Source organism: Periplaneta americana, chromosome 1, assembly GCF_040183065.1.
Source record: "Periplaneta americana isolate PAMFEO1 chromosome 1, P.americana_PAMFEO1_priV1, whole genome shotgun sequence".
In the NCBI taxonomy this organism is placed as follows: Eukaryota; Metazoa; Arthropoda; class Insecta; order Blattodea; family Blattidae; genus Periplaneta; species Periplaneta americana.
Window position 1 is genome coordinate 66,456,534 of NC_091117.1, and position 26,606 is coordinate 66,483,139.

At 35.7% G+C, this 26,606-nt stretch overlaps 1 protein-coding gene across 1 annotated transcript in view; it reads right to left on the bottom strand.

Annotated features, from left to right (window-relative positions):
• LOC138697571 (ABC transporter G family member 2-like) overlaps nucleotides 1-26,606 on the bottom strand; it is a 117,975-nt gene that overhangs the window by 20,504 nt on the left and 70,865 nt on the right. Inside the window, exons 14-22 of the mRNA XM_069823334.1 lie at nucleotides 23,625-23,766; nucleotides 22,788-22,973; nucleotides 18,854-18,952; nucleotides 18,231-18,367; nucleotides 17,900-18,070; nucleotides 11,166-11,404; nucleotides 6,782-6,974; nucleotides 6,280-6,308; nucleotides 580-685 (exon numbers count right to left, since the gene is read on the bottom strand). Coding sequence (XP_069679435.1) covers nucleotides 580-685; nucleotides 6,280-6,308; nucleotides 6,782-6,974; nucleotides 11,166-11,404; nucleotides 17,900-18,070; nucleotides 18,231-18,367; nucleotides 18,854-18,952; nucleotides 22,788-22,973; nucleotides 23,625-23,766 — 1,302 coding nt within the window. The remainder of the gene's footprint in view (nucleotides 1-579; nucleotides 686-6,279; nucleotides 6,309-6,781; nucleotides 6,975-11,165; nucleotides 11,405-17,899; nucleotides 18,071-18,230; nucleotides 18,368-18,853; nucleotides 18,953-22,787; nucleotides 22,974-23,624; nucleotides 23,767-26,606) is intronic.

Here is a 26,606-nt window from a genome sequence, read left to right on the forward strand (position 1 = left end):
GCCTTAAACTAAATTAAATCTGGAACGTCATTATTATTATTATTATTATTATTATTATTATTATTATTATTATCATTATCATCATCATCGACTTCTCTCTTTGAAAATTCTCTAAGTCCCTTTAACGGAACGGTTCCACCGGAGTGAGACAAGTGACCAACTGGCTTGGAACTCACATAGATTCTTCTTCACAGCCTCAAATTCCTTGCAGGTACGCGAGATGTTTAATTCCTTCCCCTCCCATTTTCTCCTCTTTCATTTCATTATACAATACATTGCATTGCTACTAAGTGCCTAAGTGCACGAATCCATCTCGTTTCTGGTCCTCGAAAAGTCAGGCCAAGTTTTACTACACAGTAATTAGTAACTCAAATTTATTCAATGACTAATGAGAATGTGAGAAATTGTTGAAATGGTATGTGAGGTGGAATATATTTCGATCTCCCTTCTAAATAATCAGTCAGGTTATGTGTAAACATTTCAGAATATTAACACCATTTCTTAGTGAAATGTTGCATTAATTATTGTCAGTAAGTTTAATGTAATGTATATTAATATTAATTATTTGGGCATACGTACTATTTTCTGCACAATCCTCAGAGTCTGCACAGAGGGATCTCGAAGAACTTGCAGTATCGATCGATGTATCAGCCACAATAATTTCGTAAACCAAAATGGAGATTTACTGAAATACAAAGTTTTAAATTAGTTGTTATTTTGGTAGTAACAAGAATTGATGTCTACGATGGATTCCAAATTTGACAATAATAGTATTTAAATCCTCATTTGTCTGTCAAGATATTATATCTAATTTCTGAAATTTGTTGAAGTCATCTGAACTCTAAAATAAAATATACAGGACGTTTCGGGTTTAATATTTTAGTAAGTTATACATTAGTTCCTTATATCCGCATTTCTAATATTTTCATGTTATGAAAATCGAAGTTTCAAAGTAATATTTTAAAGGTAAATTAATTGTTTACTCGACTTTTTCATTCTAAACCTTCCTTTCTTTGTTCACCAACAGGTGACAAATGTTTTTAAAACCCAGAGGAGATTTCTCTTAACAATGAGGTCCTAGATATGTATATCTGGTTATGCTAGGGAGCTTTTGTAATCTGAAAAAATCGCAATGAAAAATAGAAATAATTCAGATGTAGACTAATAATTGATTCCTCCGAAAAATAGGGATCTGGAGTCTTACGGTTTTTTTTTTTCTCTCTTGGAGGGACCCGAAGGCCTACACTGCAGCCTAAGGATTATTGTGCTTACCACTCCTATTCTGTGAATCATTGGATAGCCGAACGGCCGCGCTCTTGTACAAGTACAGCACGCCGCACCGTGAACTGAACCCGAGTTATGGTATGGATGTTGATGATGATATGTGAATTAATGATGGCGAAATGAGTCCAAGGTCCAACGCCGAAAGTTACCCAGCAATTCTGCTTCAATTGGTTGAGGAAAAACCCCGAAAAACCCTAACCAGTTAACTTGTCCCAACCAGGATTCGAACCCGGACCCGCTCGTTTCACGGCCAGACGCGCTGACTGTTACTCCACAGCAGTGGACGTCGTTTTGGGTTACTCACTTCAACTTATGCATGAAGCAAAATTAAAAATTATCATTAGGATAAATTTCAAGTTAATTGCTATTTTGTGTGTTTTTCATTTAAAATATTCATTCAATTTTCTGCGCAAAGGTAGATCTTTTACTGCAAACCCATCATTCTCTAACCTTACCCATTTTGTGCCTTCCTTTTATTTTCCGCATATGATCTATATATCTTAATGTCTATCATCTAATATCTTCTACTTCCTCGAACTTTTCTCCCGTTCCCCATTCCTTTCAGTGCAGCCTTCAGTAGGCAGTTTCTTCTTAGCCAGTGACTGAGCCAATTTATTTTTTTCTTCCTGATTAGCTTCAGCATCATTCTTTCTTCAGTTTCAAATATATACCTATATTTTTTAATTAATGACTTATTGTAGGTATTTCATAGGCATCATTCCCGGATAAATTGACTTGTAGATTGGCTACTTAACATGAACGAAATCCTACTGATAGGCGAAATCTCTGTCCACAGAAAAGATACAGGACATATGCAACTACATTTTTGATATCAGACATGGTGAAAACGTGTATTTTCATGATAATCTCGAAATTAATTTTTGTATCATCGCAATACTTCCTGTAAAGAGAAAATAAAATGTTTGCCTTGATCCAAAAATGTAAATCCAGATCACTTTTCTTCACAATATACAAGACAAATGACGAGAAAATAAATTCTACTCAGTGAAGACATGTGATAAGAGTGGTAGACGACAGACTTTCAATCAGAACTTGAACTTGATATTTCAAAGATACCAGAGCACGAGATCAAGGAAGATCACAAAGAATGAGTATTTACAGTAATAGGCAATTTAGCCTATTTTTGAAGTGTCGAGAAACAAACTGTACAAGGAATCTTACAGGTTTCTCTATAATTTAGTCATCGTTCGAGGTGACTGCGTGTAGGACTAAAGTGGTGCATATAAATTTCATTCTTTCGCCTGCGTTTTGTATCGTTTCCGTCATCTCCGTAGACTTCTTAAAGTGAACACGCAATTTGCATGCACGCAAACTTGTTTTCATTTCAAATGCCCTCATCCTACACCCTCCATCTGCGTCTTGGAAACACGTGTCCAGTAATCCCTTGTTTCATTCATCTATTTAATACAGGTCTTTTATTGCGAATAACCGTTTTTTAAATTCCGTTCTCAGTTTTGGGGTATGAAACGTCCATGTTCGAGGTAGGCTATATGCTAAAAGAGAAAAATTGACATGAAAATTCTTCTCTGATCTCACTTGTGGTACCATGAAAACAGAAGTGTATGTGGTTTTCTACATAGTCCACTTCGCTTCATTCTTCATTTAATATGCCTCCAGGAAATATAGGGTAGTACTATATGGGTTATATAGACTACAGAGTGGGAAGTGAAATACTCCTGCAGATTGAAAGGAACGATAGGGTACACAATAATGAACAGAAAACCTATATTACATTTTGTGATTAAATGCACGGTTAATTAGAAAATTGAGTTGGAAGTTTCAGCAATCCGGCAACATAGCCGCTAATACACTGCTCTTTCTTCTCGTAATGCAGATGTAAGAGATCAACGAACTCAGATCTGTCTGCCTTAGTGAACTACCCCCCATCTCCCTTTGTGGCTACAATATCGCAAGCTGGTCGTATCGGTCAGTGGCTTCAAATTAGTAGTTTTTAAATTAAATTTACACGAAAATCGTCCATGCTATTGAAATACAACAGAGGGATAAATTGAAGGGGTGAGAATGAGATAGTCCAAAGCCATACTTTGAACAAAACTGTTTTTTTGTGCGAGTTCATTTCTTACACATATGAGGAAGTTATTATTAAAATATTTAAAAAATTATTCAACAAATGACGTAAGTATACTCCGAAGAAATTACGATACCTCCACAGTCTAGTATATACTGTCACGAAGCTCAATACGTAAGGAATATGCATCCATAGATAGTTGCTAACCACTAGGATCGCTACTATCACAGACAATGCGAAATAGTACCGGCACAGTCTATTGTTCCTAGTACCCTCACAACTCAAGCTTCGTGACTGTATATACTAGACTGGATACCGCATTTAATAGCATTGGACTCATCTTTAACACGCTCCCCTATAAAAATTTGTCTGTGAGGCTTAGGACTATATCATTCTCACTCCTTTATTATTCCTTATTAGTTTTTTTAGCGATATGGACAAAAATCACGATTCTACTTGCAATAGATATAGAATAAGAGAGTGTTAAAATTTGGGAATTTTTTTTCCTGAGAAAATTATGGACTTTGCACCAATATAGTATTACACTTTTTTATTACATAGAACATGAGCTATTCGCTATGAAAATCTGCAGGGTTATTTCACTTCCACCCTGTATACAGGGTGATTCACGAGAATTTACCGTCCTTTACGGAGCTTATTTCCGAAGACATTCTGAGCAAAAAATGTCATATAAATATGGGTCCTATTCTCAATATTTACAGAGTTACGTTTCGTTATTGGAACGCATCGCTGTGAACGCGTGATCTTGGTCAGCGTGCAGTCAGCAGTCAGCGCGAGCGCGAGCGCTACGGAAATCAAAGACAGTAATATGTATAGTTATGTAGCGCGACGAGTGCCGTTCACAAGCGTGCGGCCAAGTGTACTCAAGCGGACGGCGACATGTTTTAAAATTTGTTGTAAACTCTCCAAGACTGTAAATTAGGATGCAAAATTGAACTGTAAATAATTAAGTCGGTGGAAGTGGTGTGATTTGTAATAATTGTTGGGATAAGCTCGTGAGAATAATGTAATTTTTTAGTTAAAAATAGTAAAAGATGTCTGTACAAAGCAACTAAGGAGTTCATAGCACATTTCTAGCTTCATAATAATTGCCAATTAAAGAAATGATAATTCTGAATGGTTTATTCTCTATTTGTATTATTCTTTTACCTTCAAACTAAAGAAAAAAACGTATTTTACACACAACTTTAAATGAGTGTAACTCTGAAAATATTGAGAACAGGAACTATGTTTATATGACATGTTTTGCTCAAAATGTATTCAGAAATAAGCTCCGTAAAGGACGGTAAATCATCGTGAATCACCCTGTATATACATTAATATCAAATAAATTATATTGCAGTGTACAGTTTCTAGTACAAAATAATCTTGTGATGCCACTTACTTTTTTAAATTTCAACATCTTGTTTTGTTCTTTTCTGTCCTTTTATATTCTTAGATATAAAATAAGAATCATATTATTTAACTTCTATAATAACTATTTTGTCCGTGCTTTCGTTGTGGCTCAAATAGCGCTGCTAATTATAATTTTGTTTAAATTCCGTCTTGTTTTTCTTTATTTTTTGTGCTTTTACATTTTTAGGCATCAAATATGGGCACGAGGTAGGGTATAGTTAAGGTGTTGCGCTGGAAAACCAAAGGTTTCGGGTACGATTCCCGATGGGCTTATGACATTTTTCAATTATTGATGTAATCCATCCGGCTGCACTATGTCCCAGGATTTGATTTAGCCTTTAACAGAATGAATATCAGAGTGTTTTCCTTCGTGGTAAAGGTATAAAGTACATATGATTGATATCCCTAGTGCAACGATTGTCTGCAAAGGTGGAAACCTTAACTTTTCGCCTCTAGGCCTCCATGGCCTGTCACAGGCCTAGGGATAACTTGATTTTTTAATTAAATACATGTTTGACTGATAGGCTATAACTATTTTGAACAAACCTTCGCTGTGAAGTAAGCGTCAACGTTCTTAACTACAAATTCAGCAGACCCAGTTTCGATTCCGGGCAGGAAAATTGAGCAAAGTCACTTTTGCGTTCGGGTTACTCGCGTGTTTCTTATATTGTATATTTTAACTTGTGTTCAGAGCGGAGACATAAACACATCTTAATTATATTAGAAGGAAGTGTTGCTAATACTTAATGTATATTATTAATCAATACTCTGAAAGAATGGAAAATTCATCTAGCTGTAATAAAAGTCTAGACAGCGACTTGTTAAAACTAAATTATTGTTGTTTAGTCAACTGTCAGAAGACAGGTCTGAACCTCACAAGTGATACCAACAAGGACAACTTATGAGGCAACCAAGTCAAGAGATAATGGGGTAGTTTGGCCAGTTTATTTCCCCCCATCATTGCATACATCACCGATTAACTACATATTATACTAATCAGACTTCAGATGAATACAAACTTATTGTTCTTTCTCTGGCACATATCGTCAAGTGAGATGTACTGCCTGGTAGTAGATGTAGGCCTACATATCAGCCAGAACCTCAATCAGAGGCAAAACTAAATTATTATTATTATTATTATTATTATTATTATTATTATTATTATTATTATTATTATGTTCCCTAGGAGCGTAAAGAAGTAAACTGGTTTGGATTGGACATATCTCATATGAAAGGGAGTATGTGTTAAAAGCATTTCCTTTCTTGCATAACCCATTTTCCTTCATTTCAATTTCCTTAAAACAGATTGCAAAAAGCATGATATTTAATACACTCCGTTTAAAATGTTATAGAAGGGAGTACACATAAACTTCATTAAAAAAAAAAAACAAACAAACGAACCTTTGATAACTGAATTCAGTGAACATTAAGCTAATCCATTTTGTCAGCAACCTCTGAGAGGTAAGGTTAAAGAAATTGGATAAATGTACACAGTAACTGGAAATGTTGATAGAATATTCCATACATACAAGTGCTGTCTTCTTACTTCGCCAACGGTCTGAAAAAAGAAAGGGGGAACTCTTATCAACACTCATACAAAATATTCTACGTCATACGAAACTACTACTACTGGACGAATACTTAGAAAAAGTGGGAAATAAAGTAGAGAAGTGCACGTAGTAAAAAAATAAAGAATAGAGAGGATATTGAAATTTTAAATAAATATTGAAAAGAAAAATGAGACATAAGGGAAGATGAAACAAAAAAAAAAAGAACAAACAGCTCAACAGACATTCGCCAACTTTGTTTCAAGGATTGACCAACAAGAGTGTTAACTACATGGGTACATTCAAAAACTGAATAAAATCTATAATCCACAGGACACTTAAAGTGTGGTAATTGAAATAAATTCACACACCGGGACATTTTACCAAAAAAAAAACTGTCTTAGAAAAAATGTGATGAATGGGAACCCTAAACTCGCTTGGTACGCAGATTTATTTATACTTGTGTGTTAGTTGGAACGCTGACCTCGCAGGACGCCCCGATGTGCATCTCTAGCTGCACCAGAAGCTCCACCTCGCGTGAGGCGTCGCTAACGGCGAACTCGTTGCAGAGGCGCTTGATGGCGTGGCGGCTCGCGTCTTCAGCACCCGGCGTCAGTGCCAGCGTGCGGATGAAGAAGTCGGCGGGGTTGTACGCATGGGGGCAGATGTAGCCGTGCCTGAAACACCCCACTCCACACATGATCACACGCAACGACGCGACGTTCAAGACTAGTGAAATGAGTAAGTCATAAATTTTCGGAAATTTTATTGGACCTTTCTTCATCTTCGGATTAAAAAAAAACATAGTGAGAAAGCGTTCCCATTTCTAAGTAATAATTTTTGTGAGGAAACCAGAATAAAAAATAATGAGACAGATTTGTGACAACCATTAACGAAAAGGATGCATGCACTTGTCTGACATTATTTGTATTTCATGCGTATTATCTTTTTAGTTCATGTGACGTCAGCATCAGAAAAATGTGATAGAGTGTTTCAGATTTAAGTGTGTCTAATGAACAAAATGAAATAAGATATAATTAAGAGTTAAACCACCACCACCAATAATAATAATAATAATAATAATAATAATAATAATAATAATAATAATAATACCACAGACAACAACCAACTGGTACAGTGAACAAAAACACACAAGAATATCTCGTAAATAAAATATTACTGTTATTTATACATCTGCATGTAATGGCAAAAAGTAGAGATAAAAGAGGACATACAGCCAGCCGAACACATTTCAAGATAGACTATATTTGCCGAAGTAAATGAATTTAAATATCTGGGAAGTATTATAACAAATGATAGTCAGGTAATGATTGAGGTACAAAAAAGAATTACCGCACCAAATAGAACTTATTTCGCCTTAATAGATATTATGAAGTCGGACTCAGTACATTAAAGAACTAAATTAAGAATTTATAAAACGTGTTATAAGAAGTATTTTATGTTACGCGAGTGAAACATGGATCCTAACAAAGAAAATAGAAATGATGTTGGGCAGGTTTGAAAGGAAAGTACTGAGAAGAATTTTTGGCCCAATCCAGGAAAATACACAGTGGAAGATCCGATATAACAACGAGGTGTATGAGAAATATAAAGAGCTGGACATGTTAGTAGAATGGAAGAATCGAGAATACCAAAGAGAATTATAGAGGGTAAGATCTACGGTGGAAGACCGGTAGGAAGGCCTCGCGATAGATGGCTGGATGCAGTGACTGCGGACGCCAAGGTTTTCTTGAAAACTGGAGCTTGGAGAAGGCTGGCACGTGATAGAGAAGAATGGAGGAAGATGTTGAAGGAGGCTAGGACCCGACCTTGGGCTGTTACGCCATTGTAGTAGTAGTAGTAATAGTAGTAGTAGTAGTAGTAGTAGTAGTAGTAGTAGTAGTAGTAGTACAAAATAGTAGTAGTATTAGTAGTAGTAGTAGTAGTAGTAGTAGTAGTAGTAGTAGTATGTAATGGCAAGCGATTCCGATAATTCGTCTCGAACAATTTGTACCGCGAAGTTCGTACCAAGTTTAGAATTCGTACTGCATTAGCAATTAGTGCCACACAATTCATGCCGCATAAACAAATAGCCCACTCGTTGTTCGGTAACTGAGTGTAACACTTAATTGATAAAGCTAGAACGTCTTTCGGGATAAATCTGTCACCAAATTATGTATCTGTGGATTTTGAAGTAGCTGCAATAAACGCCATCACAAAATCTCTTTCACAGATCCATTGTTCTACCTCCAAATTTTGAGATGAGTGAGAAATGATCGGTACAGTTATAGTATTTTTTTTATTTATTTTTTTTTTTTAAATCCACCACCAACAGAAGCATGCTTCCAATTACAGGTGGCTTACACAGATGTATACACAAAATACATAATAAGAGAGAGAAAAAAAAACAACAACAAAACAAACAACACAAACAAAAGAAAGAAAATACATGATGGTAATAGATGCTAGAATATTATAATATTACAGTTAATATAGTGCCAAATGTCAATATAATGATGCAAAATTATTTAAAAAACTTGAGTAAAAACATTATAAAACATTTCTTCATAATTTAAATATCTAAGGAAATACAATGCTTTTTAATATTGTATGAAATTTTTCAATTGTTAAACTGAAATCCAATTGAGAATCACAGTTTAAAGACAGAGAGTTGTAAGTATTACACATAACAAACAATGGAGAGTTCTTGAAGAAAACAGTTCTAGGAATAGGAATAATAATATACATGCAGGCTATAATATACATTTTACTTCCCTTCCAAAGGAAATCATGCTCAGGCTCAAAAATCCATTCCTTCGACCAGGTTTGAATTCACAAGCGTTGTAAGCAGAGAGCTACCGCCTCTTTATGGGTAGTGATACCGTTGGCTTGGCTTTTCGAAGCCCGGATCCGGGATGGAGCAAATTGTGTGCCCTATACATGCGATGATTGTCCAAGTCCGATAGGTGGCGTGAATCACATTCGACGCTGACATGTGGGCTGTCCTGCCTGAACCCTGATATTCAAGCCCCATCCTCAGACGAGTACATACCTGATAAGCCCCAGGGACCGGAAACTCAAAGCCTTTCTATTTTTCACTTCAACTGACAAGTCTTTTCCTATGCGCAATTTCGAACCACTGAGCCGTCTTCGATTATTCAAAATGACTTCTCTGATTCTTGTATTCCTAAACATTATTATGATGGGCCTATTTACACCTCCTCCTAATCTATATGTTTCCTCGGTATGTTCTTCAACGTCTAAATTAAAAATCACTTTACAGATTTCACGTACAGTCTCCAAGGTTTCCTCTTCTTTTTCTCGACCCCTTTCTTCTACACCAAAAATAATAAGTTTCCTTTTCCTCATATTATAATCAAAATCACTCACTTTCTTTTTTAGTCGATTATTCTCATTTAGCAGTTCCTCCATCTTCACACTGATGTTTTCCACCTAGAGTCTTAAGTTTTCTAATGCCTGAGTTTTCGGTGCTGCTTTCTTCTGGTTTAACCCTTCCATGTTATCCACTACTTCACTACCTAATTCACTTGCTTTTTTCACCTCCTGCTATCTCCTGTTGTATCCACTTTTTCACTTCTGTCTTATGAAAACTTCACTTTTGCTACCAGTTTAACGTAGGCGAATGCCTCTATACTTGTCAGCGCTTTTGGCGCTTACGTCTGTTCTCGACAATGAATTGCTGCAGACTGTCGGAAAAAAAAAACTCTTTCTAAATCAATACTACTCCCAAGACTTTACTGCAGTCTATTTTTAACTAATGAAGATGATAGATGACATGAAGGAAATGTGAAGAGTTTTGGTGTAATGAGTACTGAGAGAAAAACCTCCCGCGTTGTCTACCACAAATTCCATCACGACCTGGCCGGGGATCGAATCCGGGCCATCTGGATGGAAGGCCAGTGTCCTGACGCTTAAGGGGTTAGGTACAGCTTACAGCAGTAAAATTTTGTAAATATTCAACATTTTTCCCCCCATCAGTGTATCCTGTACAATAATTAAAATTAGTATGTGTAAAACACTGTCCTTCTGCTATATGAAAAAAATATTTTTACGATTTAAAAAAATTATTTACGTTTCTTTGACAGATTGTGTGATAAAAAATAAAGTCTTTAAAAATGGTCGATTGTCAATATTTTCTTCTAACACAAAATAAAAAAAAATATTACTTATTAAAGAATGTAGTTAAAAGAGCATGATATTGTAAACATGAGTTTCAGCAATAAAATAAAAGAGAGAGAACATGAGAAAGTTAACAAGTTTATGAGTTATAAGGGAAACGCTTCATCACTGCACAGTAAACTGCTATCATTTTGAATTTTGAAAAAAGAAATATATATATATATATATATATATATATAATTTTTTTAAATCGTAAAAAATATTTTTTCCATATGGTAGAAGAACAGTATTTTACACATACCAATTTTCGTTATTGTACAAGACAGAGTAATGGAGAAAAAAATGTTGAGTATTTCTAAAACTTTTACTGCTGTAAGCTGTAACTAAACCCTTAATCCATACAGATAGTTAGTGTTCCTATAATTTAGGACCTGCTGTACGCATTGCCGCGACCATAAATGCAGTTGAGTAGTTATAAGTATGAAATCATGACTACAAGTAATTACAAATGAGTGTAGACCTCTTAGTAAAAGTCTTCAACACATAGTTTAAAAGGATTTCGGACTTCGGTTAAACTATCATGTTGTAGAAGAAAATAAAAAGAGTATTTACGTTAAAATGGAAGTAAAAATGTACGTATATGACATACATACATTATGTTCTCTATGTACTTGTATAAATAAATCTAAAATAAATTTGGTCCTATGAAAAGAAATGTTCACACGTACTTGCTGAAGAACTCTAAGGCTGTCTTCGTGCTGCCAATAAAGGCAATTCGCCCATCCGCGACCAGTATGAGCTGATGGAACATGTCGAAGATTTCAGAGGAAGGCTGGTGGATGGTACACACAATGGTTCTGCCCTGCGACGCCATGTGTTTCATATGTCCCACTAGTTTTTGCGCCGAGAAGGAATCTAGTCCCGTAGTAGGCTCGTCGCAGAACAGTAAAGCGGGATCCGTCAGCAACTTATTAAAAAAAGGAAAGAAAAATATCAGCCAGAAATTTGGTTCTAATATTATCAAAGAAAAGCATAGATGTTTCTTGCAAATTTAGTTTTCAGATAAAATGTTAGCCTTATAAAGATTTTCAGAGTAATAGAGTATATTTTCGGTTACAAAATCCTGATATTACTAGTACAGATCTTACCAAAAGTTTAAGGACACCCCTCCATAAGCGATGTTTCACTCCTGTCATTATACTTAGGTGAAACACCTGATGTTTATACAAGGCCAAATGCCTGTGAAAAGTGAAGTTAGTACTGCAAAGCCAATCTGTCTATTTTCCAAATTGTATAACAATTTGTCTGTTATGAAACTTTACATGAAAAATTACATATTTTGTAGGAAAAAAATTGAATCCTTCAGAATGGGTTGAATTAGATCTGTGAATTTAGGGATAGAGTTAGGCATATCTGGAAGATTTCTTGTGGAATTATCCCTTTTTGTTTAAAAAGATTTGTAGCAGTTCGTGCAGGCATTGTAATCCAAATTCTTTTGCTTTTCCTTTAAGAAAAATTGTCATTATCTAAAATATTATTGAGCTTGAAATTCGCGGTAAATGGACCCGGATCTGCCATTGCCATTTACATCATAACATTGGGAGTGAGTAACATTGGTCAATCAGCCTATTCCCTCCATTTTTAGTAATCAACTGTGGAGTTTGCTATAAGTGTGGAAAGGTTTGAAAAAAAATTGGAATTAGGCCGACATTCTGTGAGTGGGGACGTGAAGTCGCAGATTATTGAGATGTGGAAGAATGGCTGAAGATAATCTAACTCCATTCCAAAATTAATTGATCTAAGTCAACCCATTGTGGAGTAATTACTTTTTACCAGAAATTATGTAATTTTTTATTATGTTTCACAACAGACAAATTGTTATGTAATCCACAGTTTGGAAGATAGACAGATTGGGTTTGCAGTAAGAACTTCACTTTTCATAGGCATTTGGGTCCCTGTATAAACATCAAGGGGTTTCACGTAAGTATTAGGACAGGAGTGAAATATCACTTATGGAGGGGTGTCCTTAAACTTTTGCTAAGACTTGTATATACAGAGTGGAATTAATGTAACCCTGCTGATTTTAACAGTTTATTCCTTGGATACAGTACAACAAAAAATTCTAATACTATGTTAGTCCCAAATGAATACTTTTCTCGGCATTTTTCTCGTATATAGTCCAAATATTTACCCTATTTGTCACTAGGTTGTCTATTATATTAATATGCACTTCGGCCCTTTCTCTTATTTGATCATTCCTAACCCTGTCTAATTTAGTCAGCTCACAGCTTGGACAGCAGAAATCCATTTCTATTGTTCATTTACATTCACATTTCTTTCAGATATTTCCCACACATCTGTTCCGTACGAAACGATACTTTCTACGATAGTTTTGTAGAGCCTTTTATGCCCTTAGAAATGCTTTGGCTCCAAATTACAGGATAGAGTTGTACATTAAATGCTTGTCTGTTATACTGTGAAAGAAATGCAATAATTATAGCCTAAAATCTATAGGATCAGGATTTCATTTCTGCCACAGAACTGAGGACTTATCAATGTTTCCAAGCAGCTGGGTGTGTAACTCTTCTACAGCTGTTCTATGCTGTCTCAATCGATATCATAATTCTCAACATAGAGTAAAGCTATTCCTTTAATTACGCTTGTCTTGTGATGAAATGTATTTTCAGAGTTTATAGCTGAATATGAGAAGTTTTGCATATTCTGCGCGTTGTGCAGAGCGAGATAGAAAACAGGTTATAAACACGACATGAAAAGGTTACAGACACAATTACAGGGAGGATTAAGGATGTCTTGTACGTTGCCGGAATACAGAAGCAAAGTACTGAAGGAAAGGTTTTCCATGAGAACTGGAGAATTGAAAATAGTTGAGTAAACGTCACACATTAATGGGATTTTGCGTTATTTCCTTTGTCGATATATCATCTGCAGCAACTTCTAGATGAAATTCAAAGCAAAACAATTTAAATTAAATTGACTTGTACTTAATATGCAAAGTTATCATGCATACATTTTCTTTTACATCAAAAGACATAACACATATTTGAAGTGAAATACATAACGTGAATTCAGGAATATTACTGCTGTATTTACTTTTAGACGATTACTTTACAGTTCAGTTCATGCGAGATTTAAAAATTCATTATTATAAGTCACGTAAGTCTTATGAACCGCTAAAGTGACTGTTATTAAAGTGTGCAGCAAAAGAATTAGATTCGAAGCCTCATTTTGGGGTCACAAAACGAATGATATTAACGTATTGGTCTTTGAGTTTTAGTCTACCATTTAGTAACTAAAGATACAAATGACTATAACATAAAACAGCATGATATAATACGTATCACATTTTATACTTACTTATGGACAATCTCTTCTGCGGATCTCTGGCAAAAGAACTAAGGAAGAGACTAGTGAAGTGTGGAAAGCTCGTCTTTAACAACATTTATGTAATATACATGACGAATTCCACTTTGTCGGTTTTAGATTTTTTTTAATTGCGGGGAGTCGCCACGGTGCTCTAGTGACTAGAGCGCTGGACTGATAATCTTGTGAATCCGGGCTCGATCCGATTTATAACTTGTGTTGGGCAAGCCCGTGGTCCAGGTAGCACAGGGGTTTTCTCCGTGAGTTCTGGTTCCCCTGTGGCATCCGAACAAGTCGTCACCTCACCTCACCTCACCTCACCTCACCTCACCTCACCTCACCTCACCTCACCTCACCTCACCTCATCGTAGACCAAACGACTCTGTCAGTAAATTGGACTACAGCAGAATTAGCTTTTTATTATTGAATGATCTACAATAAAATATTCGCCATTAGTTAAAAAAAAAAATTTCGAGGGAGCTCTAAAGTCCTGATTATCTCCTTAGGACTTTATATCTTTTGAGCATTCTTCCACACTCTTTTCCTGAAATTTACTCTTTACGTTTTTCAGGTGAATCGAGACGCTTCCACTCAATTCTTACAAAATCAACCCTCCATTCGATTTTATAACACATTTTAGACTCTTAAACAAAATACAGCAAATATAAATGGTTTAATTATGTGATACCTGGTTAACTATGGCTCTGACGAGAAGAGCATGCGCAATGTTACGTGTCTGGAACTTTGAAATTGTTGGCGGCCCATTCTTTTTGCCGTTAAGTGTACATATCAGCCAGAACCTCTATCAGAGATATTATTATTATTATTATTATTATTATTATTATTAGTAGTAGTAGTAGTAGTAGTAGTAGTAGTGGCGGTTGTAATAGTAGTTTTTTTTTAATTGGGTTATTTTACGACGCTGTATCAACATCTAGGTTATTTAGCGTCTGAATGAAATGAAGGTGATAATGCCGGTGAAATGAGTCCGGGGTCCAACACCGAAAGTTACCCAGCATTTGCTCGTATTGGGTTGGGGGAAACCCCCGGAAAAAACCTCAACCAGGTAACTTGCCCCGACCGGGATTCGAACCCGGGCCACCTGGTTTCGCGGCCAGACGCGCTGACCGTTACTCCACAGGTGTGGACGTAATAGTAGTAGTAGTAGTAGTAGTAGTAGTAGTAGTAGGCCTAGTAGTAATATAATGTTTTCTGTAAGTTATTTTGGTGGATGAAAGAGAGACTCCCGGGAAGAATAAGTGGTTTTAGCGACACAATCTCCCTTGTTTCTGAAATTAATATCGAACCATTGTGCTTCTACGCTGCTTAGATCACACTATCTGCAACACACAAAACGCACACTGCAAAATATGAGAGAATGTCGTCAGTGCCATCTAACTTGGAAACTATGGATTTCCGGACACAAGGTGATGTGAAATTTTGTGCTACATTTTCAGTCACGAATCACCCCCTGAAGTTTGTCTGTGGACTTAAAACTCACCCTGTATATTCATATAGCTTTGTAAGTACGCTTCGGCTTACAGTCAAAGCACACTAAGTCAAAAATATTATTTCTGAGAGGAAGGCGTGTATTATTATGTACATAATATATGTGTAGAAAATGTAAATTGGAAAAATAAATAGAAACAACTTACAAAAAAAATATATATATATTTTGAGGGTTCAAGCTTTTGATTCACGGTTCACTTTATATTACCGTTTTCATTGTGCTATTACTCCGATAGATGTCTCTGTAATTCCGAAAATTGTGTCCTTGGGAGTTCCTATAGAATTTGTCTCCTGATATTAGGAGTACTATATACAGTCACGAAGCTTGAGTTTTGAGGGTGCTAGAAACAATAGACTGTGACGGTACTATTTTGCATTGCCTGTAATGAGGCGATATTAGCGATCCTAGTGGTGAGCAACTATCTAATGTTTGCATACAGTATTTACTACGTATTGAGCTTCGCGACTGTATATACTAGACTGTGGTATTATGAGAGAGGAGGTATTAGAATTTGGTTCCTTAACGGAACCAAACGTTAAAATTTACATAGTTTGCAATCGATAACATTTCTAGGCTTGTAGAACATACGTGTAGGTCGAGTACACCAAGTGCCTACAAATACATTTTCAGTTATCGTGTATTCCCGATAGGAAACACGCACATAGATTCTACGTACTTTGTTCACGAATTATCTTCACATACATCTTTTCTCAATCTAGGTTCTTTGCAATATATACCAATTCTAGGCATGTAGAACAAAAGTTTAGGTCAAGCATACCAATTAATTTCTCCAAATACCTCTTCACTGATTGCGTATTCCTTCCGTTTTGTAGATTTCCTGTCAGAACGGTAGATAGCAGCAATCGTCTTAAATACATATTATACAGATTTTTAAAATAATTTACCCAATCCCTCTTATTTTAAATGCTAATATACATTGGCGTTTTATCTAATAAGATTACCCCTCCATTTTTGAAATCTATCTTCATTCTTTAGTTCCTATGTTTAGACTATTCCTATAATTATTTATTCTCTCGGACCCTCGTTCCTTTACCTATATACGTAGAAATAGCTGACAAGCTATTAGCGGTTGGTCGAGGGGGGAGTTTTCTTTTATAATTTTTAGTGGAATGAATAGTTTCATTGTGAGGGACTCTTACGCCACTGTTGGGAATAGTAATTATGGGGCAGTGTATTTAGCCCGTCTGAAAAGAGAACGAAGCATTGCCCTTTCTAATACGTCTAATACAGCGTTTCTCAAACTTTTTTGAAGTGGGGACCACTTTTTAAAGTCAGAACAGTTCTGCGGACCACCTCTCTCTTGTTCCCTTCTAAAGCAAGTTTATCATTTTTGTAGTATATTTTAATATGAATATACTTATATTTTAAAATAGAATTAAGTAATTAAATTAATTAAATTAAATTAATTTTATATTACTATTAACTAATTAAGCTAATGTTAATAGAAGAAAATTTATTTTTGTTTCTTTAATAATTCAGGGCTATTAGAGTTTAGATAATCTTTTTTTTTTACTTATTAACTTAAAAAAATAAATGTTGATACATTAATGAGCTGAATGAACCTGCCGATTCTTGCACAGTTGTTCTATACTTGGATGTATGCTGGGAAGCTTAAGTCGGAGATCGTCACGTACGTCAAGTCGTTTTCGGTAGCCTACTTTGTTTTTATTAGAGTTAGTGATGAAAACTCTCTCTCACACAATACGTAGAAGCAAACTGAATTATAATCTATAAAGCACCATTGTACAGTTCATATATTCTCTTTTTTCACTTGTGATGAGGTCCAGAAATTAAACATACCTTTCGCCTAGAATTTCATTTTAAGTCCGGTCTCATTCGAGAGTTCAATTAACTGTTCTCTTTCACTCAATGGAAGTTTGTTAGTTTCAATATCCCAATGAAAATGGTCACGAACCCATGAAAATTTGTCACATTTATTTGGAAAAAACTTTCAAATTGTGGCCTCAAAGTTGTATTATAGGAGGCACAAACTTAGATTCTGATACTTTGTAATCGAAAGTTCACGAACTATCTTCAAATACATCTTTTCTCAGTCTAGGTTCCTTGCAATCGATAAAATTTCTAGGCATGTAACAAAAACTTAGGTCAAGCATATCAATTAATGTGTGCAAATATCTCTTCACTGATTGCGTATTCTTCCGTTTTGTAGATTCGTTGTCAGAACGATAGATATCAGCAATCGTCTTATATACCTATTACACACATTTTAAAATAAATTACTCTAATCCTCTTACTTTAATTGCCGATATACATTGGCGTTTTTTCCAACAAGATTATCATTCCATTTTTGAAATCTATCTTCATTCTTTAATTCCTAAGTTTAGACTATTCCTATAATTATTTATTCTCTGGGACCCTCAAGTGATCTTCGCTCCTTTACCTATATACGTAGAAATATCTAACAAGCTATTGGCGGCTTTTTAAGGGGAGTTACCTGCTGCAATAATTGTGAAGGCGTCCTGTTTTAGAGAACATTTGTTCTCTCTACGGTGGTTAGACTCTCACTTGAGAGATGTATATGTTGCATACCTCCGTGGCGAAGGCCAGCCTCTTCTTCTCTCCTCCTGATAACACCTTGTTCTGGCCAATTGTTCCTATTTGAGTGTTGGTGCTCCCTGTGAGCCCCATCTGCACCAACAGTTGAGACACTCTGCACTGGCGCTCCAGCTTCGAAGTTCTGCGATCTAATCTCAGCTTCGCCTAAAGATAAAACCTTTTAAAATTTCACCATATTTTCTTCAATTTTTTACTCATAGTCTTCATGAAGTTGTTCATATCAAATATAGAGAACTGAACAAGAAAAAAGCGTAATTTTTCCTCAATAAGCAGTGCATGTTTTCTGCAAATTATAGGCCCTTACCATGAAGTTGAGGTGTTCCTGAACTGTGAGGCTGCTGACAAAGAGGTCCTCTTGGTGCATGAATCCTGACAAGCGGTGCATATAGTCCCCAAGTGGCCGTCCATTTACTCTGATGTCTCCATCAACAGTCACTCCAGCTAAGAATGATACGGAATTTGATTATCACATTTGTAACACCTAAGCTAGATCTAAGATAGAGTATACTCTATCTGAGCGGGTGTGATGTAGCTTAGAATTGTTTTGAGATCTTGTTCACAACGCTCAGATAGCTAACAAAAAAGAATAGGGTTACAAATCTGAAGAATGCAACTAATGATGTGCGCTTGCTAATTTGTAAATAATGGTTCAGACCATTTAGTTGAACTCGCGTCTGGATAGTAAACACCACCTACTAAAACCACCTCATAATATAAGTAGCGGAAGCTATAGCTAGTTATAGTGAATGGCGCGAACGTCGTCAGTCGTCAGCGATCGTAAAGTTAGCGCCATTCACTACTATTGGCCACTACTTTCAAACACAGTGGCATTGCTTATACTGGAATAGGGGTTATTGCTTGTTTATAACTATAGTTATTTGGAATATTAACTCTAGTCTACATAAAAATCCGATCTCTGGTTATTACCTGGATTTCGATAGGCTAAAGTTGTCATAAGAGTACTCTTTCCAGCACCACTTCCTCCCATCACTGCTACCAAACTTCCAGGTTTAACCGCTCCTGTAACTGTGAGAAAGAGAGTATTTAGAACTAATTTCATTATTTACGAAATGTTCATAACGCATTGTTTATCTTTAAGGATCATAAATAGAGACCGGATTTTAAAGGGAAATTTTTTCATCAATAAAGAACAAAAAGGGGGAAGTTATAGTAAAAAAAAAAAAGTCTATGTTACTCCCCAAAACACACTTCAGTACATTCATGGATATACATGGCACACACAATCTTACATTTATCTCTTCACAACATAAGGAAAGTGTTGTATTTAATATAGTCAAAAAAGGACTATATTACTCCGTGAAAACACACTTCAGTACATTCATGGATACACATAGCACACACAAGCTTATATTTATCGCTTCACAACATAAGAAAAGTGTTGTATTTGATCATATTAAACATTTTAGTATGTTTCAATATGATTTTGCCTCTTTGAATGCAGAATGCCTTTATAAACAGAAAATGACCGCTCAACATCAACTGAAACCAGAGATGAAAATTTTCTTTTTATCCTGAACTCTAAATCAGCACACTTTATTAGTTTTCAGTGTCTGGAATCAGAAGAAGAACGATATTTATTTTCGCTTGCTCAGGAAGTTATAGGCCTATCGGAAAAAATATAGGACAATTATCTAAATGTTTGCGATATTCTGTTTAAAAAAAGGACCAAAATAAGAGATGATATAAAGAGAGGAAAAAAGGGACTACGGAATAAAAAAAAAGGGAAGTCAAAACCACACAATTTGGTCGGTGGAAGATAGTTTTGAACATCGTGATTACTTATTTCATGTTTCGTGTTGAAATAAAAAGAGGAATTTCCTTTAAAATCCGGTCTCTAAATTCATAAGGTTAGACATCTATTTTACTACCCATATATATTTAAAATATTTGAAAAATTTGAGAATAAAAGTTTTACAATATTGCTTCCGTAAAAACTTTTACTAAACGTGTAAAGTTTTGTGTTTATTCAATGATAGGTTGAAATTTGTCACCTATTTAAACAGACCATAACAATAATCACTACTATCAACGTCACCATCACCATAATCATCATATTATTATTAACATTAACCTGATCATGGTGTCAGTCTTTTGATAATGTAATACAGTACAGAAGTTTCTCTTTATCGTATCGTTACTGATATTAATGATATGTGGAAAACTGGATACTGAGAGTGTCTCGAGAAAGCCATTTCAAAATACTGTATTTTATTCTATAATTTACACTTAAACTCAGTACTATTTGAACTCCATTTGGGAAGCTGATTATTAACTATTCCACTATTTTCGTCCCACCTACTATACTATTAAAAATACTATTTGATATTGAAACCATATTTGCTATACCATCTACAGTACAATATTTGCTATAGACATTTGCTACTACGTCCCTTTCTTACTGTTAGTTGTTAGGAATACCATTGTAGATATTTGTTCGTTTTCAAGCTTGCCTAGTCTACCGCTGTGGAGTAACGGTTAGCATACCTGGCCGTAAAACGAAAGGGCTTAAAGGGTTTAAAGGGTTTAAATCCTGCTTAGGACAAGTTACCTGGTTGAGATTTTTCAGGGGTCTTCCCTTAACTCGTTAAGAGCATATGAGCGTATTCCGAATCTCACCGGTGAGCAATCCGATGGCATCACGGTGTTCCGAATTCCACGTCATTGATGCTCCACCGGTGTCGCACCGGTGCCATCAACTTGCAGAGGTGGTGGCAGTCTCCATCAGCCGCCATCAGTGAATCTGATTGGTTCTTGTATAGGGCGGGAATTAGCAGACGAATGACATCGTGCACTATTGTGTCATGGCGGTGTGTTCTGCTTTAGTTCTGCTGTATTGTTTGTAATGAGCACAACGTAAAAACAATATGTTAATGGCTTATAAGCGAACATGTCAACGGACCAGTTATTATTACTGGTTCAAGAAATAAATTGTTTATGCTATTTTTTCTTTGAACGAGATGGGAGTACGAAAATTTCGCAAAATTTTGCTAGCGTAGCATAGACAACAACTTGTACAGTCGCCATGACAGCCATCGATCTTTCCAGCAGTTTTGTTCCTTATTTCGCTGCAACGTGACGTCATTGATGCCACCGGACCGGTGAGATTCGGAATACGCTGAAATGCTGTGTAACTTTCGGCACTGGACCCTGGTCTCATTTTGCCGTCATTGTCACCTTCATGTTATTCAGACTTTAGATAATCATAGCTGTTGATAAAGCATCGTAAAATAACCAATTAAAAAAACTTGCCTAGTTATTTCTCTTGTCGAGATTTTGGGTGCACAGTGTTTTCTCTTTTTTATGGCAGACGTAACACACGTATAATTGACGTGAATGTATGTTTCTGCGGTGAGAAAACCGTGCAGTAGTCATGACTACCCATCCATGAATTTTGAACAAGTTGGAGACTTAGGCTCTTTTAAAATGTCATATACGTGTTTACTTTATATTTGCTTCCTACTCGTGCCTTTTTATCTACAGACTTCGATACAGTTGAATTAAACCCTCATACAGTCATACATTTAGATAGGGTGATTTCTTCCTTTGGAACTGGGTGCTTAATACAAAGTCGGCTTCAAAAACTAAAATACGCGTGCAAAAGCAAATTAAACTTTTTTTCTTATCCTTTTTCTCGTAATTTATTTACCAAACTGAAGTTTATTAATTACTCTTTTTTTTTCAACATAATATCCCAACCCAGAATGCACTTAGATGCTTTATACTCATCGAATAAAAATCTTTGCCCTTACTTATTGTGATGAAGTTTGTAGGAATAAATTCTATTAGAGTGCGTTGTAAGTGGGTTAGTAAAAGACCTAAGTCCTTTAAACAACCAAGGGCTGCCAGTACTTAAGTTTATTAATCAGTCTTGAAATACAAGGCGTGGTACAAGTGATGAAATGAAGATGATGATGATGATGTTTACTCGTTGCCACGTGGGCCACTCGTCGTCCTTCCCAGCACTTCTGCTCACTGCATAGCTATAATAATAATAATAATAATAATAATAATAATAATAATAATAATAACACTGTGACAGTACGGTGATCTTTGAAGTCCGCGTGATTCGCGTCTACTCCATGGCGCACCCACGCCGTGGCCAGTGCGATGACCTGCCTTTGGACTTTGACAGATAATCCTTTAGTCATTAACTCCAGTATATAGGCTACATGACTCAAATTTTAAATTTTAGGTCAAGTCTGCACGAGTTATGATGATGGAATACATTTTAGATTTACAGTAGGCCTATTAATAATGTCACTCTAAACATTAATTACAATCATACCAATTATGTCACTACAGTAAGTGGGTGCTTATCACACTATTAACCAATTTATGGTCAAACTGTCCACTTCTTCATCAAATTAAAATCATTTTTCTCTGAAATATATTTTTTCGGCTTTTATCTATCCGTAATGTGATGGCAACGGTATTCCGACGAAAAGGAAAAAAACTATTGATGCTGACAGATATAATGACAATCTAGAAAAATTACGTCATTTAATTACAACATGTTGGGAAGCTGAAAGTACTTCATTCAGAATTATAATTTTCACTTACTGAAGTAGAAAGTGAGTCCATAAAATGCCTGAAAGATATAGACGAAAATGTTTATGCAGAGGAAATTTTGAAGCTGTTGCATATTGTGTTGAAAAATGAACAGCAGTTAAGTTTCATTTTAGTGCACAATTACAAGGAAGAAGGAAAAGTTTTATTGTTATAAAGTGTATTTTATTTTTCGATCCTTCCTCTTAGAGATTGATTATTCCGTTCTGTCAGCTGTCTTATTTATCTTTGAAATATCTCGAGTCTCTCTAGAAGATAAATTGTAGCGACTTACCGTTGTTGATTATCCTCTTGTAGCTGAGCTTATTTCTACATAAACCGACGTTCTCTTTGACGAGGGTGTAGACGCTGACGTCTCTCCAGGTGAGGGTGACTCCGTGCTCGGTCGGATTCCAAGCGCTATATCCACGGACTGGTCTTCTCATGATCCCCGCAGTCATATTGAGAAGGGGAGAGTATCATCCACTCTCCCAATTAATATGAAATTAACGATCAGATTGCTGTTGCAAAAAAAAATAATGTAGCTTTTATTTATCAATTCTCACAAATAAACACTCTTTTCAGATAATATATTACCTATTGTATATACAGAGTGGCTAGACCTACTACCAGATACTAGGACGTGATAGGCGACATAATAAATTATGAAACTTCCGCGTCCATGTTTCAACATTAGCACGCTAGTCTCCCATCCAGACGGCTCGGTTTCAATCTCCGACTCCGTAGTGATGGAATTTGTGGCAGACAAATGACAAAGCAGGCGTTTCAGAGGCTTTTTCTCGGCGTACGCCCATTTTTTCCTTTTATTTTTTAGCACTCTTCACTCCTTTCGATTTTATTTATTATCAGCAATAATTTACAATAGGCTGGATGAAGTCTAGGGGGTTGTTCCGGTCTTCTATACTGATGTAAGTTGTAAGGACTTGGAGCTCTGATCAATTTTAGTTGATTATTTAATGACGCTATACCAATTACTCGGTTATTTACGGGATTGGTGATAACTAGATGGTATTTGGAGAGATGAGGCCGAGGATTCGCCATAGATTACCTGAAATTCGCTTTACAGTTGGGTAAAACCTCGGAATAAACCCGACAAGGTAATCGAACCCACGCCCGAGCGCAACTCCGAATCGGCAGGCAAGCATCTCAGCAGACTGAGCTACGCCGATGGCTAGCGCCGGTCCCTGGAGCTTATCAGATACTCGTCTGGGGATGGGATCTGGCTCTGTTAGGGAGAAGGAAGGATGGTCCACCTGTCAGCATCAGATTCACGAATGCACCCGTGATACTTGTCGGACTGGAACAATCATCATCACATAATAGGGCGCATAATGAGTCAATATAAGTCCAAGTGCAAGGATCCTTTTCTCGTCCGGCTTTCGAAAAGCGAATCAGATAAACATAAAAACTTGGAACTATTTTTCTCACATTTATTTGTGCTGATTTTTCTGTCTGTTTGGGGGCGACTGCTCTATTTAAAATACATTATACTATTCAATAAGCGTCGCATGTTTGGGAGGGGTGGAGACCGACCAGCAACAATCTGGTCGTATTCCTAATATTCTTTTGTCCTTTGTATTTTGACAACTCACTGCTGGCGAATCCAGTTACCTCCAAACTTCATTTAACCACAAGACATTTCTAAAGAAAGGAAATCCAAAATATATCTAAACTCAAACAAAATATCGTGCCAGTATTAGCAGAAAACGTGTGAATAAAACTTGGAAAACTGTTAAAATAATTGTAATATGACCAAAAATATGCTTTTGTATCATTTTCTGGTCAAATATGACTTAATGATAAAATTTGGTAAAAATATGCATTTGTATGACCAATAAAAAACCGTATCATTGTGTGCAGAAAAACTAGAAATATGTTTAAGATAACTTAAATATGTGGAAAGAGACCAGGATAAAAAATATGACATGTTATAGAAATCCGAGCTTTAGTTCTTACCTTTACGTCTATATAAACATAATGTGAAAGGCTGCATTTTATTGCGTGGTTTTATAGCTTTAAATACAACGTTTAAGTTAGCATTGTGAATTGTGATCGATGGCGTAGAACAGCATCCTCGTATATCAAAATATTCAATTCTAGAGGACATAGAAAAACATTTTAATATCTTGATAACGAACAAATATCTTACATAAGAGGATATTTAAACCTCTTCTTCTAAAATTTGTATCCACGCCTTGATATGAGATGTGTTTGCAGAAGATTCGGAAACACTTTTTATAGCTGTGATGTCAAAGCAAGCGCATTTTTCTGACCTTGACGTCGTGCGCGGGCATCAAGCGCTAAGTATGGAAAGAGGAAGGGTTGTGTATATGAATAAGCAGCCTGTTGGATGAAGAAAACAGTGGTGCAAAAACTTCAAACGGAACGTGAAATTTTATGTCGTTATTTTTATATGGCTTCTTTCTGTTTGATATTATCTATATTGTCTGTAAAACAAAAGTACTAACACCAATTTCTTAATATTGCAGTTGTGTTTTAAATGTTAATAACATAATAAGGAGTTAAGAGGGAATATTCACATAAATTCCATAGTAGTACAACAATACTGTACTAAATGGATGAAACACATCATTCATAAAGAAAGTGATAACCCAAAAAAAGAGATTGAGTATAACATGATGAGTTGGAATTTATATTGATGGTATCTTTAGCCTTACAAAAGTAATCAATAAACTAATCAACACAATATTACAGTACAAAGCAAAGTTACCTAGGTACTGTATCTGTTTTAAATGTAACTAATATTACATAATAAAACTCTTATCACATTATGCTTTTAAGGTGATATTTGTGAGCAACTTACTATCATCAGAATATTAAATTATTTTCTTGAAATCTGCTGAAGCTATAGAATATATATATACGATATATTAGATTTACGAAAACATTCTGTAAGGCTACTAAATAAATAGGCCTATACCTGAAAATTTCACTTTTCTATACGAAAAGTTGAGAAAATATTTCTTTTGAATAAAAAAAAATTAAACTTGTGAAAAATGAGCAATAAAATTAAAACTTACATTCCTATAATGCACTTATACTTCTCAGGCAAATCTAAAAATTAACATGGATACAGTTTTAATAAGTTCTCTTCCCTTTATCTATTGAATCAGTGCTGGCCATCCCTGAATATAGCTCGACCAAGCGGCATATACCACCTCTTTCATCTGTCTCTTTCCTTTCCGTTGTAAAGCGCTGAAGCTCTCCTGTGCTCTAGAGCGCGCGCTTGCTCCTGTGGGCATCAATTGGCATGCCTGTTTCATAGGAATAAAGTGAAGACTCATTTTGTTCATTTTTTTGACATACGAATTTGCTGTTCAACACCACCGATATTCTTATATAGTATCCACCCATGCACAAATTTCGAAAAGGATTTTGGACCTAATAATGGGAAAGATTCTCCAGTGAGCATGAAAACTGATGAAAACTAACCAGTCATTTTCTTCTAATACAGCAATTATGGAGGGCTGACAATGTTGATTTACTGCTTCTATGAGTCATTATAACCTTTATATTCTGGTTTTGGAAGTGGATTCTATTTCACACTTTTCACACGTTTCATTCACTCTCTTTAAAAAATAATTGTTATTTACAACCATGTCGATTCTATTTAATACGTACTATTATTGATTATCACATATGTTCGTACAGATTGACGATTATAATTCAGAGCCCCATAAACGTGTCTGTGTCTCACTTAATGGCACCATTACATTCAAAGAAATACGGCACGTCTGATATATTTGCGTATCAAATCTCCGGTTTATGTGGTACATAAGCGACTAATAAAACAAATCTTTACGGCATTTTAAAACTTTATTGCCTAAAATGATCGGCTTATTCAATGTTGGGTAGTCCAATCTGCGTAACGAAATATGCATATAATCAGAACCCCCTCTGTTTCCGTCAACATGTACATAAAGCTATAAAATTCTTATCTATACTTATGAATCTTTTCCAATAAAATGACAACATGTTAGTGGTTTTAAGTAGCATGGTAAAGAATTTTAATGACTGTAATAAAGTAAGACGAATATTGTCACTCTGGTGGAAAACGTGTTAACGGGTTTGC